Genomic DNA, 16,216 nt, shown 5'->3' with positions numbered 1-16,216 from the left:
CACCTCACCTAAATTCACACACATTGTGGCCACAAAATGCAGATGCAGATGCATATCACTGAATAGAAGATTGTAACTTTTACTTTTGTAACTTTGTAACTTTGTAACTTTTTATTAAACTGACTCTTGCGTGGCTGTGAAATAATGTGATTAATTCAAACAGCACATGTCGTACCATTTATAAGTTCCCGGCTTAATTTCTGAAGTATACTCAATCAGATTGACACATTTCCGTTTTTCTGTGTACAGAGTGCGTGGGGATATTTGATTTGTGCAACATGCAGACGTGCAGGGGCAGGGTCGTCTGCAAGACATGGTTCAGGGATTTCAAATCCCACTTTCACTTCCTGCTTAACGCTCATTGCCTTTAAGCAATCGTGCGTCAGTGCAGCAGGCTTTCTCCTCTTTAAAAACACATTTTAACATACATTTTTGTTTTCCATCAATACTCCATCCAAGGTAACTATAGGTTAATTATTGGTGTTCTAAAAATGGAAAATGTACTTTTATAAAAATCCTGGTTGAAAGTTCTTGGAGTGGGAAATAGATTCTTATATTTTTACATGTTCAGTTTTTTGTGTTGATACGAATTGTATGTTGTTTGCTACCTCAAAGTGTAAGTACATTCTTCTAACTTTGTATTGTGTTCATGTGTCTTCCTCAGGGATAACACTATGGACAAAGGTGCTGTTCTAACTCACTTCCTGAACTCAAAGGGCGTCCCAACATGTCTAGGCGGGGAGCTCCCTGCCAGCGTGCTGAACAGCAGTAAGTATGTACCTCTGATCGCAGCTGCTGCTGAGGACGACAACCCGCCCTCCCTCGATCATGCCATCCACACTGCTCTGTCAGCCGAGTCCAAATGTGTTGCACTCATCGGTCCAGAAGGATCGGGTAAAACCACTGCTCTGCAGAAGCTCGTCATGGACTGGGCAAAAGGAGAGCAGCTTCAACACTTTTCATACGTCTTCTATTTCCACTTCTGGGAGATGAACTCTCTCGAAGGGGCATTGTCATTAGAGACTTTAATTCAACGCAGTCAATATCGTGTCCCTCCTGAGACCGTGAACCTGGTTGCAGAGAGGCCTGAAACTGTGTTGTTTGTCTTTGATGGTCTGGATCAGTACAAGCACAACCTGGACCCCTCTGTCCATACCATCTGCTCTGACCCAGACCAGGTCGTGCCAGTGTCCTGTTTAGTGGCCAGTCTCCTTCACAGATCCCTTCTGAGAGGAGCTGCCTTTGTGGTGGCAACCAGGCCAACAGAAAACCTGAAGTTTCTTCCTGGCACCCAGGTGGAGGCCTTAGGATTTTTGAAGCCCCAACGAAAAGCCTACTTTAACAACTTCTTCACTGATCCTGCCGCTGCCAACAAAGCACTGCTACACATGGAGAGGACCCTGGGCTTTTATGACTTCTGTGCTTCTCCAAGATTTTGTTGGACAGTTTGTTCTGTTTACAAGTCTCTTATGGATTTGAGTGCAGATCTTCCCAAGACGTTATCTCAGCTGTTTGCAGATATTCTGGTTCATCTGATTCAGAACCTTTCATTAAGTGAGGCCCGCAACAGAGCACTAGTGTTGGCCCTTGGCAGGATGGCGTCTCACTGCTTTCTTGATCCACATTCAAGCTGCACCAAAGAGCAGGTTGATTCCTTTGGTTTTGAACAGTTTCTCAACACGTCTGATGTTTTCTTGCGCAAAGACGGTGAACTGGAGTTAAATAATTGCGCCTTTTCATTCCACTCCCAACTGATTCAGGAGTTCATCTTGGCTCTGGCCTTTTTTTTGGACAAGTCGACATATGAGGATGTAGAGAAGATGCTCGAAAAGCATGAAGGCAGTGCGATGTTTCTCGAGTTCTTCTTGTCGGGCCTCTCGGAGCAAGTCCAGTACAGACGACTCGAGACCCTGCTGGGGGAGTTCGACTCTGATCGGATCAAGGACGTTAGATGCTGGCTTATAAGTAGCTCAAAAAAAACGCTGAAGGGATATATGAAAGAGAATCACTACAGATGCTTCCATATACTTCAGCAGGCACAAAATGAGAGTTTGGTGAAGGAGATGGGCATTCATCCTGGGCAACTAGGCTACGGTCATAACAACCTGAGCCTCAAGGACTGTGTCACTCTCAATTACATTATCACATGCCTTGGCGGCATCAACGCTTTTGATCTGCGCAATACCACAATTCTACCGGACAAGGCAGAAGTCCTGGCTTCAATATTTAGCCAGGTGAAAAAGATAAGGTAAGCCAGAAATCTGAATAAAAACATTTTTTTTAAATAATCTAATTCATTGAGTGTGTTCAGTATTATACAGTATGTAAGATTACTTTGTTTTCTCTGCCAGCTTGACAGACAACACCTTTAGTGCAGAAGTTATCCATCATTTGGCTTCAGCTCTCAGCAGGGGGGTCGCCAATGACCTGTTTCTCTCCAGGTGTCACCTCAGTCCTGACATTTTTAAATCTCTTTGTGCGGGACTCAAAGAATCCAAGTTGCAGCAATTAAAGTAAGAATAACTCCATTGATTTTGTTCTTATTTACTGTTTTTATTATTTTTTATATTGTATTATCAAATTTTTCTTTTAGTATTGAAGTATGCAAGCTCACAGAAGCCTACTGCGAAGACCTGGTTTCTGTACTGACTTCAGAAACCTCTCAGTTGGGCTGGCTAGACCTCAGGTTTAATCCCATCAGGGATGATGGTTTGGTAAAGCTCTGCACAGCCCTCTATAGTCCTCGCTGCAGACTACAGGAGCTAAGGTATGTACTTGAACACTAATGTTTCACTATCAAAAACCTTGCATTGCATCTACCTATTTGGCGTTTGTGGCCTTTAACGTTTTTAAATTATCCTGAATCTGTTCAAATTAAAGCATGCAACGTTGTGACTTGACTTCAGCGTCCATGGAGGCCTTTGCAAGAGCTTTGTGCTCTGACCAATCCCAGTTGATAAAAGCAGAGCTGAGAGGCAACTCGATTGGTGACAGTGGAGTGGAGGCTTTGTGCAAAGCTCTGCAACACCCAGTTTGTAAACTGCACAGCCTCATGTAAGTTAGTTCATAACACCGGAGTCCTTTCCTTTCAAGTGCTCCGTGGCATTCAGTGATAAGATCGCATGAAAAGGATAAACAACAAAGTCTGATTTAGTCTTCCCAACTTTTATCCTTTATCTATTTTAGATTGTTTGATAATGAATTAACAGGGGCATGCTGCTCGTCCTTGAAGGAAGCCTTTATGTCGGAGCACTTCTCTCTGACAGAGCTGAATCTGGCAGTGAATGAGTTGGGCCAGGAGGGGGGGCTGCTTCTCTGTCAAGGCCTGAGTCGACGTGGCTGTCCGATAGAGAGACTGGAGTAAGTAACTGGTGTTATCAGTCTTTTGATGATGGTGTACCAGCTCTTTATAATTTACATATTTGGTGTATTCTCTCCCTAAACCTGCAGCTTGACTCGATGCGAGCTGACTCCAAGGGTATTCGAGGAGCTGGGCTCACTGCTGAAAAGTGGGACTTCTCGCCTTAAGGCCCTAATTATGGGTATCAATGAAGTTGGAGACCATGGGGTTAAACCTCTTTGGGATGCTGTTGCACATCCAAGCTGCTTGTTGGAGGAACTGGAGTGAGCTGGCATTTAGCAGAAAAATATCATTCCATTTAATTACACCGATCACAGTGCAGTTAGTTTAAATCTTTCCTTCTTTTTTTTATGGTCTGCATCGTAGCCTGGAACTGACTGGTTTGACAGATGCCTGCATTGATGACCTGTGTGCTGCTATAAGAGGCAGTAAGACTCTGAAGCACCTGGAGCTGAGGAACAACATGCTGAGTGATGCCTCCATCCCAGCACTCATCCAAGTTGTAGAGGCCAGCGACAACCTGCAGGAGTTATGGTGATTCACTTTTGTTAATTAGAATCCCTCTTTAGAAAGTGACGTTTACATTTTTAAGGGCAAATGAACGAGTTTCACAAGACTAACAACAGCTTTTGTCTCAACCGCTTTCAGCCTGAGGTACAATGACATCAGTGAAGAATTTCTCTCCTCGTGTGACAAGATAATCTTCTGAGGAAGACCTGTTGGACCAATCCCTCCCACAGAGAGAAGATCACCTGCTGGGACGTTAAGAGTCATGGTTTCAGTGTAGGGCCTTCCCGGGGTAGGGTGAGCAATGCCCACGACTGACTTAAGTAGGAGCACTGGGGGATAAAGTAGGAAAAAAATCAGAATAACATTTTTATTTTTTTTTTAATTGAAAAAATAACTGAAATATACAGATTGTTTGCAGCATTAAAACCTCTTGCACAAGCTGTAATTATCATAAAGGTTTATGTAACCAAGCCGCTACAATAAAGGCTTTTTAACTTTTGCCAGATGAGTGCCTTGGAGTTTCTCCTCCCCCTTTCCTGTTTTTTTCAACTGAATTTTCCCATACAAAAAGAGCACCTCAGACAAACCACTTCTGAGTCCAAGAAGCGCTCCTAGATCAACATCTTTGTGAGGTGTAACTATCACTTGAATTGTACTATTTTGCTGGGATTTTAATTTGACACCTACCATGTGCCTAAAAGCAACTGCAACAGACCAAGAACTCTATCCCACCCTGGTATCAGGTCTGTAGCAGCTTTAAACAGCACAGTGAGCCCCAACATCACAGAAACTTTTCAAGAAAGAAGATAAAGGCACTGATCTGAACTCCAAACTGAAGGATGCACCACTGCAGGCGTTATCAGTGGAGACACCCACCAGAGGTAGTATGCATACCCTCCGACGTGTCAGAGATGTCTTTACAGTAAGAACAGTTAGCTAAATTAGCTTTGGATTTGGCAGGAAGCTAAATGGCCATTCCACAAACTTTAAACTTTATTCTCTCAGATACTGTAGTAGAGGTGACAGTTTTTGGCTACGGCTAGACCACCCTGACAGGTATCAAACAAAAACCTGGATTATATTTTCTATTGGATAGTTAAGGTGACATAAAATGCAGTGTATGATTTCTGAAACCTTTATTCTATTTGTGGGAAATTAAAAATGATTGATTTCCTTGCCTTTTTGACTGTTGTCCCCTCAGTTCACAGTGGAGCTCAAGTTGATTAAGCTCCTTTGTTTGCATTTTCAAAATAGAATAAGGCTCCACAATATTCTTTGCCATTAACGATAGTGTAATATAATTCAAGTTTTAACTGTGGATTGTGGTTTTTGAACTGGATCTGGTCTGGTTTAAGGTGGCCTCAATGCTCTAAAAAGCAGTGGAATGGCCCTTTTGGACCTCTGATGATCAAAAAACTAACTTCAGAGATGTTCAATAACAGTGGGAGAGCACTGGTTCCAGTATCCTTCTATCCTTTTGGTGCTAAGTGACGGCAGAATGTGAGAGTGAAAGAATACACTTGATCAGCCTGCCCTCATATTCAAGAAACTGGGGCATTCATTGTAAGTGGAAATTGTTAGATAAAGCGCTTATAAAAGTTGTGTTTCTTGCTGCTGTAATTCATGATTGAATACTAAATATAAATAAAAACAATCCACCACACAATTTGATGCATTCATCTTTTATCAAGAAACCTTTGAGATGTTTGGCATTTGGAAACAAGCACATGAGATAAAGCATTAAGATCCAATCTAATGCATCTGAAATCTTTGTCAGACACAGTGATTTGGTTTACAGCAGTGAAATATTCCAAAAAGAAAATCTATTTACATGAATATACAGTAGCATTGTAAGAAGAACAATTGCTGCACTTCTCACTCACAAACATTCCTCTCTGCTCTGCTGAGCCAACAGGTGAAAAACTCTTTAAGGCAATACTAAGTCTATACGCCACACATGAACATGTCAGTGCCTTTTCCCCCCCCAAAAGGTCACTGTAAAACTGGGTCTCACTGAGACGTAAGAAATTACTGACAGCACCGCATGAAGGACAGATGGCCCTGCCCCCACACCCTCCTTCACCTCAATGGTCATGACTTTCTCCATTAAGTTTTGGAGTCTGATTTGGTATTTTACTGCTAGTGGAGTTATTTTCCTCCTCTGAGCTGGTCTCTAGGTCACTGCGGTCATCCTTTGACACCTGTAAAAAGAAAAAAGAATTTAAAACAAGATAAAGAAACAAAGACTTATCCTAACCCTAGTTTCAAGAGATGGGACCCTGTGAGATGTGAAGAAAAGCAGGACGTTATGATTTGCAAGTTAAATTTGTTTAACTGAGGAAATTAACCATCTTTAAAAAAAAAGACATGGTAATTTTTAAATTTGATGGCATCTCAAAAACAGGGTTTGGGCACAGTGACGTATACCTCTGTGAAGCATCCCATCTTCTCTTAACAAGAGACCATTCACATCTGCTGGAGTTTTGACAGAGGGACATTGTCCTGTTCTTGCACGATCAGGGTCTTGAATTGCTCAACAGTCTTAGGTCTTCTTTGTTATATCTTTCATTTCATGATCCGTGAATTGTTTAACTGATGAAATGTCTGGAACCGGTCCGTTCAGCACCTGGACTCTAATTTCGAATGCTGTTATAATAATAGTATGCAGTTTAGGATTGTCCTGCTGAAACCTACAAGGCCTTCTTCCCTGAAGGCCTTCCTCCTGCCAGGATGGGATTTATTTATATATATCTCCATAAACTGAATTTACCTTTGAGCATACCTTTCTTTATTTTACATATATTTCAGCTGATCATTTCATATTTAAAAACCTTTGACCTGTTATAACTAGTTGGATTTTCTTTTCATCTTCACTCTGGAGAACGTGGCATGGTTTCCAAAAAATATTAGTTTTACTCATCTGCCCAAGTTTTCCACTTTGCCTCATTAAATGAAAGTAAATGAAGTTTGGCCCAGATAAACCAGTGGTGTTACTGGATCACACTCACACATGATGGAGAGTTAACCTGGTTTGTGGATGAACTGTGTTTTTATAAAGTGATTGGCAGAAGTGGTCCTGAGCGCATGCAGTGTGAGGCTTCCAGACAGAATCCTGCTTGTTTTTAATGTAGTACATTCTGATGGCCTGAAAATCAAAGGCAATCAACAGGGATTTTTTTTAGTCTTGTCACCTGTGCACAGAGATCTCACCAGTTTCTTTTGATGCAGATTTTGATGACATTATGGACTGTAGATGGTGAAATATTGAAAATCTTCAAAATGTTCCAACTGTCGATGTTTTTTTTGATGATTTCAGGAAAGAAGGATTCCCTTATATTCTTCAGTTGTGAATTATATCTGTAAAGTCTCTTTTTATAGATATCATAGTGAACATGGAGTCCAGTCTTTCACCACCTCCGTTCAGCTTTTCAACACTCCCTTCTTTCACTTCTTACCAGTGGGGCCTTTCTCTACAGAGATTTTGTCTTACCAGAGACAACCTTCATCTTAGCGGGAGCAATGGACTCGATATCTGACATTTTTGAGTGGAATTTATCTAGTAGTTCATTTACTGAGTTACAGGACAGAGTGGAGGTGATAGAGTAGACTTGGTTAAAGTTTTCAGTTACGTTTTCCTTTTTTTATGACTTTTTTTCGGCTACTGGAAATAGAGCTTTCAAAGAAAACTGAAAAGTGTACAGACAGGGCCACATCAGTCACAAAGACCTTGGAAATGTTAAGACCCTCACTGATAATCAAGTCCAAAGTACACCGCCATTTGTGTGCTGCCTGTTTAACAAGTTGAGTCAAACCAAATATTTTTAGCACAACACGTAGTTCTTTAGCCGCTCTGTCTTGGGGGTAGTCAACATGGATGTTAAAGTCTCCTACAGTGATTAAACACTCGTAACCAACACGCCACAGAAAGCAGGTATTGATAATTAAAGAAGTTTGCATTGTGTTTGAGGCCTGTAGACGTTCAGAAACATGGCTCCAGACAGACCCTTTAGCTGAGTCAAATTTTCCTAAGAAGGGCTTTGTACACTTCAGTGCATCGTGAGAGGTCCACCTCATGCTCTCTACTTTCACTAAGAACTAAAGTTGGGGGCCGACTTTATCAAAGCAGGTGTCTATTTTCATCTAACCATGTTTCTGTTAAGAACACGTCAAGATAATGCTCAGTAATGAAATCATTGACTAAAAATGTTTTTCCCGATCGAGTCACTGCTGGTAATCTTACCGCTCGGACCCGGTACATATCAGTATATTCCTGGAAGGTTCTGAACACAAACAGCTTTGTCATCCTCGATATGCTGGGGAGACAGATCATGACGCCACCTTGAAAGAATAATTTGTGGAGGTGGTGGGGGAGCTGTACGACTTTTCTTTTGGTGGATGTTTGTTTAGTGCGGGTGGCTGGAATGTGGACGTTATGAAGAGAAAACATGAGATCGGATCTTGGTGCAAGTTGGATTTCAAGGTCTTTCACTTTGTCAGTGAAATCCAGTAGTGGGGAGTCTGGGCTGAATTTATTTATTTAAAGATTTAGATAACAGGGACAATGCACATTAATAACACATTTAAACAAATGTAAAATTAGCCAAAAATGCTATTTTGCATCTGCTGTCCCTGAATGGAGAAGATGAAGAGCTGGGTGGGGTTTGGGGAGAAGGTTTGGGCTCCTCTATGGGGGTGAGTAGGGCTCCACTTGTTGTCTGGGGAGACTACTTGTTTTGGTGACATAGTACACTCTTTCTGGGTCTGCTGTCTTCCATGGTCCTTCCTGATGTTTTAGTTAGTTGCACAATGTCCCTCCAGGTGGTTCTTTTTATTACCACTTTACTTTTCCACCCTTTTCTTGCCCATGGCCTAACTTTGAGATATGTTGCAGCCATCAAATTCAATACGAGCAAATATTTTTCATGAAGCGTTAAAACCCACTCACTTTCAACATTTGATTTACTCTACGGTGATTAGGATGAGGGTTTATGAGATTTCTAAATCATAACATTCTGTTTTTAAATTGACATTTTATAGTATGGCTAAAAAGAAACTAACCTTTCCCTTGAAAATGGCCTTGATAGCAATCCGAGTAATGAGGTAGAACCAGATGATGTGAAGAGTCTGCAGGACCAGAAGCAACCCATTTAACAGCCACCACGCCTGATACGGCCCGACAATCTCCCAGCTCTCAAAAAGAACGCTGGACACAATCCTACAGCAGACACACACAGAAATGGATTTGGTAATATTTGCTTGTAATATCGGATAAATTAACAAGTCAGCAAGAGGATATTATTAAGCTCTCACCAGAAAGGAAAGATGATGAGTCGAGTGAGGAAAAAGATTAAGCTGAACACCACAAACAAGCTGTCACATAGCCTCTGGTACTTAGCATAGTTAGCCAGCTTGGCTGCCTTGGGGAATAAATTAGACAATAATTATTCACAATAGTGACATCAAAACAAACTTCAATATCACAGTTTAAAGCAATGACATTTTATCAGTGCATTTTGCACACGAAATGCAATTTCTATTAAAATAAGAATAGTAAAACCTATTGATATAGCATATATTTAAAACATGTTACAAAGTGCATCACACTAAAAAGATGGGAAAAAAAGTAAAAAGAAATACACGAAACAAGCAAATATAATGAAGTAGATAAAAACAGCAAGCACAAAAACAAAAGCAGAAGATTAAAACAAACCTAACAATAATTTTAAAATATTAATTATCAAATATTAATAAAAGTTTCAATGAAAGATTGTATCCAGTTCTTATTCTATATTTACTCCCTGGGAAAGATATTCTCAGTAAAACTTAAGAATTGGTTATAAACAAACGCTTATTTACCTCAAGGAAGATGTCTGATGCATCGTGTACGCACATGACCAAACTACCAGCTCTCAGCATGTTGTTGGCGTAGGAGAACGTGATGAGGAATATGGTGGCCAGGTGGTGGACAAGCATGATGACGAAATCCTGTCATCCACAGAATGAGAGGAGATGACAGGTAGACGAATAAACAATCCATTGTTAAAGACCTACTTCTGTTTACAACAACTAAAATACCTTGTGTAAATACCCCCTCTTTGTTAGAGACAGGTGGGCAGAGGTTACTGGGAAGCAATTATTGATTGATTGATTTTTTGTTTTTAAATCAGAACAGAAGAGGCCATTTTCACTTGTGGTTGTATTCAAGTAAATAGCCTTTATCGATAAGCTATGATTAACATTTTTTTTGTTTTTTTTCAAAACCAAAAATTTCTACAGGACTACTTCACTTTTTTTTTTAAATCACTAAAAATATACATATACGTTGCGTCAATGTGTTAAAACATCAAAGTTAAGCTGGTAACAACAAGTGTTTCACTGAGGTTCAGAAAGAAAGATCAAATAAACTAATCATGAAAAGCAGGAAAGGCTGTTCTGACACAAAACGCATCAACTTTTCAGAGTGACTAGTAAGTGGCAGCACAATAGTGGTAGATAAGCTGTTGCTAACTCACCTTACGTCTAATGTCTGTGAACTGGGAAAACATCAAAGAAGAATAGAAAGCCAGCTCAGCAACATAGTAATTGTACTGTCCAGGACTCAGACCCTTTGTGGGGGATGAAGCAAACATGCATATAACTAAACAGACATACTTGAGAAGAATCACATCATGAAATATGCAGCTGATATACACCTGAAAAGGGTAGTTGTGCCAACACTGTCTGGTGTCCCACATCCAAGGTGACTAATGGAAAGAGATAAAATATGTACACGATTTAATAAGAAAAGATAAACATGTTGACGGAATGTATTTCAATGTTTAAATACAATATAAAGCTTCAAACCCCCTTAAAAAGTTAAACTTACCCTCCACAGGTGGCAAATGGCATAGATAAAAATCAGCAGGTAAAAGGTGAATCGCCACCTGATGCAACAAAACATGGAAAATTAGAACATGTACAAACTAACACCCCATGCTTCCAATGAAAATGCAAACACTTCCTAGGTATTACCAACTAGACTGATGTTATGACTTTACACACACACTTCATAATTCAGAGATATTTATAACATCAATCTCTTTATTCTCTCTATTCTTTTGGGGATTCTGGATGCCAGTGCAAATGTTTATATCAATTCATACAACACATGTTAAGCTACGTCAGTGCGTTACAGTGGTGGGACAGATGGGTAGAGATGTAAGCTGTAGCCCATCTTTTTTATGTTTCTCGCACTCCAGGAATTGTGGATAATAGCATTGAATTTATGTTGCCAGTCTTTTGCAGCTTCTGTACGACGATTCGCTGAACACAAATGCACCGCAATGCAGTACAAGCACTGGCCATTGCAAAAAGATTAAACTTGTAAAATAACAGTAGTCCTAATAAATTAATACATTCATGAAAAAAATTACACTATAAATAAAAGAAGTGGATTCCTGGATCAACAGTGTATTCCAGATTGAAAGAGTATTGGATCTGGAAAAGGCAATTTCTCAGACACCACCATCCCACCACTGATGTCTTGCTGGACATGGCTTCAGTTTTTTGTCCAAGGTTCAAAACCCAATACGAGCACGTTGACAAGAATGAGAGAAAAGAAGCCAGAGCTGTATCTGAGCTTGGGTCCATCCTGACTGTACCAGCAGAGCTCCAGCATGCAGCTTTTTGAAAACCTCAGATGTTGAAACTGCAGCCACCACATCCGCTTCCCCATCTCTTGATTTGATTGATCTACTTATTTATTTGACAGGAACAGTGCACAATTTTTACAATTGCACCAGAGTTAGCTGGCAGCTAATTTGCATCTGTGGTCCCTGGACAGACAAAAAAAAACAACAAAACCAACACACAAGTCTTAAATAAAAAACAAAACAAACCAGAAAACCAACTTCAGGTGTGAAACTGAAGAATACCAAATCCAGACAGTGAGACAGAACCTCTGGAGTGGTAAAGACTCTATTAAGGAAACCTTCCAAAGGTTAGTAAGCTAGCAAAGAAATATTTGTGCATCTCAGCAACCAGCTCTCCCTCACAACGAGCCTTCAGGCGGGAATATAGTAACAGACCAAAGGGAAAGTTCTAAGCCACACTAAGTTGATAAACTTGTTGTCTTGGCTAAAAATCTGTGACTTTGAAGCATAATACATTTGTTTCCTTTTCTTACTAGATGTAAGATGTATTATTGCATTTTTTTCTAGTTACTGGATTTTCAATAGAATTCTGATATATTGCAGTTGTTTTGAATCACATGTATGAAATTCCAGTTCATGTTGCCAGAGGTTTTGTAGCTCTTAGGAGGAGTGCACATTAGTTGACTGGTGGCGTTACATTTTTGGAGCAAGAGCTCATTTCTGAGTCATAATATTCTGGCACTGCATCTGATTTGACAAAAAATCTAAACCATGTCAACATTCTTTTTTGACGTCGTCTACAGTACTTGGAACAGGTTGGCAAAATTGCAAGCACAGATTAAAATCTGTTCAAAAAAGGTACTTTGGTCTAAATGTTTCTTTATTATTATTTAAATAGGGAAATAAGATTGGTTATTCTGATCAATAACTTGCAGAATAGTCTTTAAAATTATTACCGGTATAAAATCCTGATTTTGCCATTAAAAACAAAAATGAAATTTAAAAAAAGGCCGACACAGCTGCACTTGAAATTGGACACAGTCTCTCAACATGCATGAGTTGGGCTGATTCAAATTTGAACTCTCTGGAAACTAAAACCCTCCTCTCACAGCAGTGTTGCAGCAACGCCGGATGGTGGGTGTTTCTAATGTGTCTTCGTGATCCTGATAAATAGCCAATCACATTTCCTTCCATTAGGTACACAGGAAAGCTAAGTGCTTGGACACAGCCTGGCCCCCATGTATGATTTAATTAGCTAGCACTAGTTGTGTAGTTACAACCGGCTCTACAAACTGGATTAACATGTTCATTGTCGAAGTTCATGACATTAGAATTAGAAAAAGACTGAAGATGTTTAGCTTGTTTTAAAAGGTTTTATGGGAGTAAAAAAAAACAACAATCTTAAATTTCAAATATCGCATCTGAACAAACCACGAGACTGAGACTGAAACCATTTATCGAGAAGACAAGACACATGTGGTGATGTTTGGTCGTTATGCAAAGTAGCAAACACAAGAATCTTTTGCAACAGCTGTCATTCACAGTAGTGAAGGGGTGATGGTTTGCAGCACGATTTGCAGTCACCACGACATCTCACCTCTGTATAAGAAAGTATCCTAAAGTCAAAAGTATGGCCCTCTGTCCAAGAACCAAAGCTTGGCTGAAACTGGATGACACAACAGGACAACAATCCAAAGCACATCAGCAAATCTAAAACACAATAGCTGAAGAAGAAAACAATCAAGATGTTGCAATGACCGATTCAAAGTCCAGACCGATTGAAATTCCCTGCTGGAATGTTAAAAGAGCAATGCCTAAATACATTCCCACCAACACTGATTAAATGAAGCAATTTTGTAAAGAAGAGTGAGCCAAAATTCCCCCATGAAGATGTGAGACACTGACGTCACACAGAAAACAATAACACCAAGTCATTGGTAATGAAAGTGGTTCTACGATCTAATGAATCACGTGGTATACATCTAGATTTACCACTCACTGGTTCTACAGTTGACTTGGTTCTTGTTCAGTAAATAATGGTGTAATACGGTTTTCATCTGAGGCTGATTTAATCCAATCTTATGACCAGGAAATGACTAAATGGATAATATCCTCCGACATAAAGCCTTAAAAATTATGAGGGGGTGTACTTTCTGCATCATGTGACTATATAATGCACTGCATGCTTTTAAATTCTAACCTTATTTCTGGGTGTGGCCTAGAAATTTTGAAGTCACTTACATGCTTTCAGAGAACTTTTTCTGAGTGCTGGGCCTGTCTTGGTTCCGACGGACACGAAACCATCTCTGTATTTTCCGTTCATCCCAGTCCAGCTGCTTAGTGAGTCCCTCCAGTTGCTTCGTGTCTGCATACTAGATGGAGAATATGGGACACTTTTAAAATGACATGATTCCCCTAAAGCCTGTGCTTGAAAACCACAACCAAAACTGGTATTCTGGACACGTGACAGGAGGCATTTAGTGAACATGTCATTATACGGCTTGTGGTGGCGTGTACTGATGCAACAACACCATGTTGCAGTGTGTAAAGGAGCGTCTCATGGACTAGAGAATAAACACAGGCTTTATGTACCGTTTTGGACTGATACAGCCTCTCCAGGACAGCATTGGGCTGAGCTCGCCGAGGCACTCCCCCTTGAATCTGAAGTATGTGGGCACAGGGCTTGGCCACCAGCCTATATACACAGAGAGGGGAAAAAAAGAAAAAGAAAAAGGGTGTGGACATAAACTGTGTGATATTCATAAAGCTGTGACCAATGACACTCAAAGGGAGAAGTTTAAACTGCATTAATGTACATGCTCGCAGAACTATGCAAGTGCATTTGTCCGAAAAGCACGGAAAGAGGGAATATGAGCTCCTGGGGAAACACAGGGAAGCGGCAGAGATCCTGTTGAATGTAGCACCTTGTCTAAACAGAGCATTTTGACCAGTCATGTGAGAGTACATCAGGCAGCATGAGAAGGATGACTCCAGCCAAAATACTAATGTGTGTCACAGGATTTTTTGGTTGAGCCGACTAGTGTTTAGGCAAAAGCCCTGAGCCATTTATGATATGTCAACATAGCAACTCCCTGCTAATCTGGAATAGTTTCCATGACTTGAAAAGGGACTGAATGAGTAGCAGCATAGAGTGGACTGGGCTTTGGCCCTTCCCCTTCATGTGTAACTCAAATCAGAAAGTTAGTAACATTTTGCAAATCCCCTTATTTGATGCAAAAAAAATTTTTTAAAACCCCAACATTTTAAATCAGTGAGGTCATCTGACTGCATCATCATTCGGCTGGAATGCCCAAACCATTGAGTAAGTGCTTACAGCAAAAACAGCAGCAGGGAATTGCTTGCAGCTCTCACAAAATGAAAGGCAACAATTGTCTGGCCTGAAGTAGCATAGAAAACTTATCTTGGCTTTTCTACATATTTTGTACCCGCAAAGAATGAATCATTTCCTGAAAGTAGCAACTCTTGTCTTGCAACAGTTGTTTCCACTTTAATTTGTGTCTCTCTTCACGTCATATGAGCAAGATGCCTCACAGTTTTCAACTCTCGCAGAGGACACACGTACACAGGAAGAAGAGGGGAGAAAAAAAAAAACTACAAAAGAGAGTAGTTACCTCTCAAACAGCCGCCTCAGTAGTAAAACTCCGCCAGCCAGAGGCAGCGCATACAGCATGTGTCCCAGTCTGGGATACTCCACTCCAGGTGGAGGCTCCTCCAGATCCGCCCAGGACACATTCTCGGGAAGCCAAAATCTCTCGCTCCAAATCCAGGCTGAGATAGAGGAAGTCATCGGAGCTGGAAAACACTCTTGAACAAACAGGCGCAAGTAAAGGTAAGCCTGGAAGAGTGACTTGGCAGTGAAGTCCTGCCTCCTCCTCACTCACGAGTCAGCACATCACCCTGCTCCACTCTCCTGAATAAACTGCACGGGCTTTTGTGGCCTGACACGCAGCTCTCACCAGCAGGCAACACCCAGCACTATTTCAGGAGCCAGGAAAGAGTCATTCACGACTTCCAAAGCCTAAATTATGGTTCCGCGTTAAATCGACGCAGAGCGTACGCCGTAGGGTTACGGCGTAGTGTACGCGGCGACGGTGCGCGTTGCCGCGTACCTTTCGCCGTAGGCTCTGCGTCGGTGTAACGCGGAACCATAAATCCGCCTTTACAACAGCATTGTTGTTGAGTTTTGCCGGTTTGGCTGCCCCGTGGGAGTAAAAAAAAACACGCCTTCAATTAACATCTGCACTGATTAGCTCATTAACAACCCGAGTATCGCCATGCTTGGAGTTGTTTTAATAAGCAAACTTTTTTTTTCTTTTTTTTTTTTTACAATTTCATTTAATCTAATGAAAGATAGCTTATTTTTGTACTGTGTAGGCTACTTCCTAACAGATGACTTCAGTTTGCACTGTTTACTTAGAAACAGGTATGTACCCTGCTCGATACCTGCATGACAAAAAACAAAAAGATTGACTTGAGGGAGAGGGAAAAAAAGATACTAGTTAAGCAAGTAATGCAACATGAGTGACGATAAGAAATGTCAGGAGAAGAAAAAAAAGTAGTTTATTTAAAGGTTACTGTTTTATATTGTTGCATTTTCTGAATTTGATAGATTTCTTTTTTTATTATTATTATTATTTATTGTAAAGCTCAGAGCCCACTGGCCAAATTTACCCGCCGCCTCATTTTATCTGGC

General features: G+C 40.6%; 2 protein-coding genes across 2 annotated transcripts; one reads left to right on the top strand and one right to left on the bottom strand.

Moving 5' to 3' along the window:
* The first annotated feature begins 292 nt into the window (after positions 1-292).
* Positions 293-4,370, top strand: si:ch73-233m11.2 (NACHT, LRR and PYD domains-containing protein 14). The gene is made up of 9 exons (XM_061735922.1): positions 293-459; positions 665-2,248; positions 2,352-2,513; positions 2,594-2,767; positions 2,881-3,054; positions 3,187-3,360; positions 3,451-3,624; positions 3,728-3,895; positions 4,010-4,370. Exons 2-9 carry the CDS (start codon positions 675-677, stop codon positions 4,068-4,070), a joined length of 2,661 nt encoding a protein of 886 aa, XP_061591906.1. The 5' UTR covers positions 293-459; positions 665-674; the 3' UTR covers positions 4,071-4,370.
* Positions 4,371-5,537: 1,167 nt separating this feature from the next.
* On the bottom strand, positions 5,538-15,528 carry LOC133457065 (ceramide synthase 5-like). Its single transcript, XM_061735925.1, has 10 exons — positions 15,135-15,528; positions 14,095-14,197; positions 13,744-13,874; positions 10,737-10,794; positions 10,564-10,614; positions 10,384-10,476; positions 9,728-9,856; positions 9,182-9,288; positions 8,930-9,086; positions 5,538-6,072 (listed from the first exon to the last, which is right to left on the bottom strand). The coding sequence occupies exons 1-10, from the start codon at positions 15,308-15,310 to the stop codon at positions 5,956-5,958; spliced, it is 1,122 nt and encodes a 373-aa protein (XP_061591909.1). The 5' UTR covers positions 15,311-15,528; the 3' UTR covers positions 5,538-5,955.
* Between the last annotated feature and the right edge of the window lie 688 nt (positions 15,529-16,216).

Source organism: Cololabis saira, chromosome 12 (genome assembly GCF_033807715.1).
Source record: "Cololabis saira isolate AMF1-May2022 chromosome 12, fColSai1.1, whole genome shotgun sequence".
In the NCBI taxonomy this organism is placed as follows: Eukaryota; Metazoa; Chordata; class Actinopteri; order Beloniformes; family Belonidae; genus Cololabis; species Cololabis saira.
Note: the sequence above shows the minus strand (reverse complement) of the source record. Positions and strands in the feature narration are given on the sequence as shown.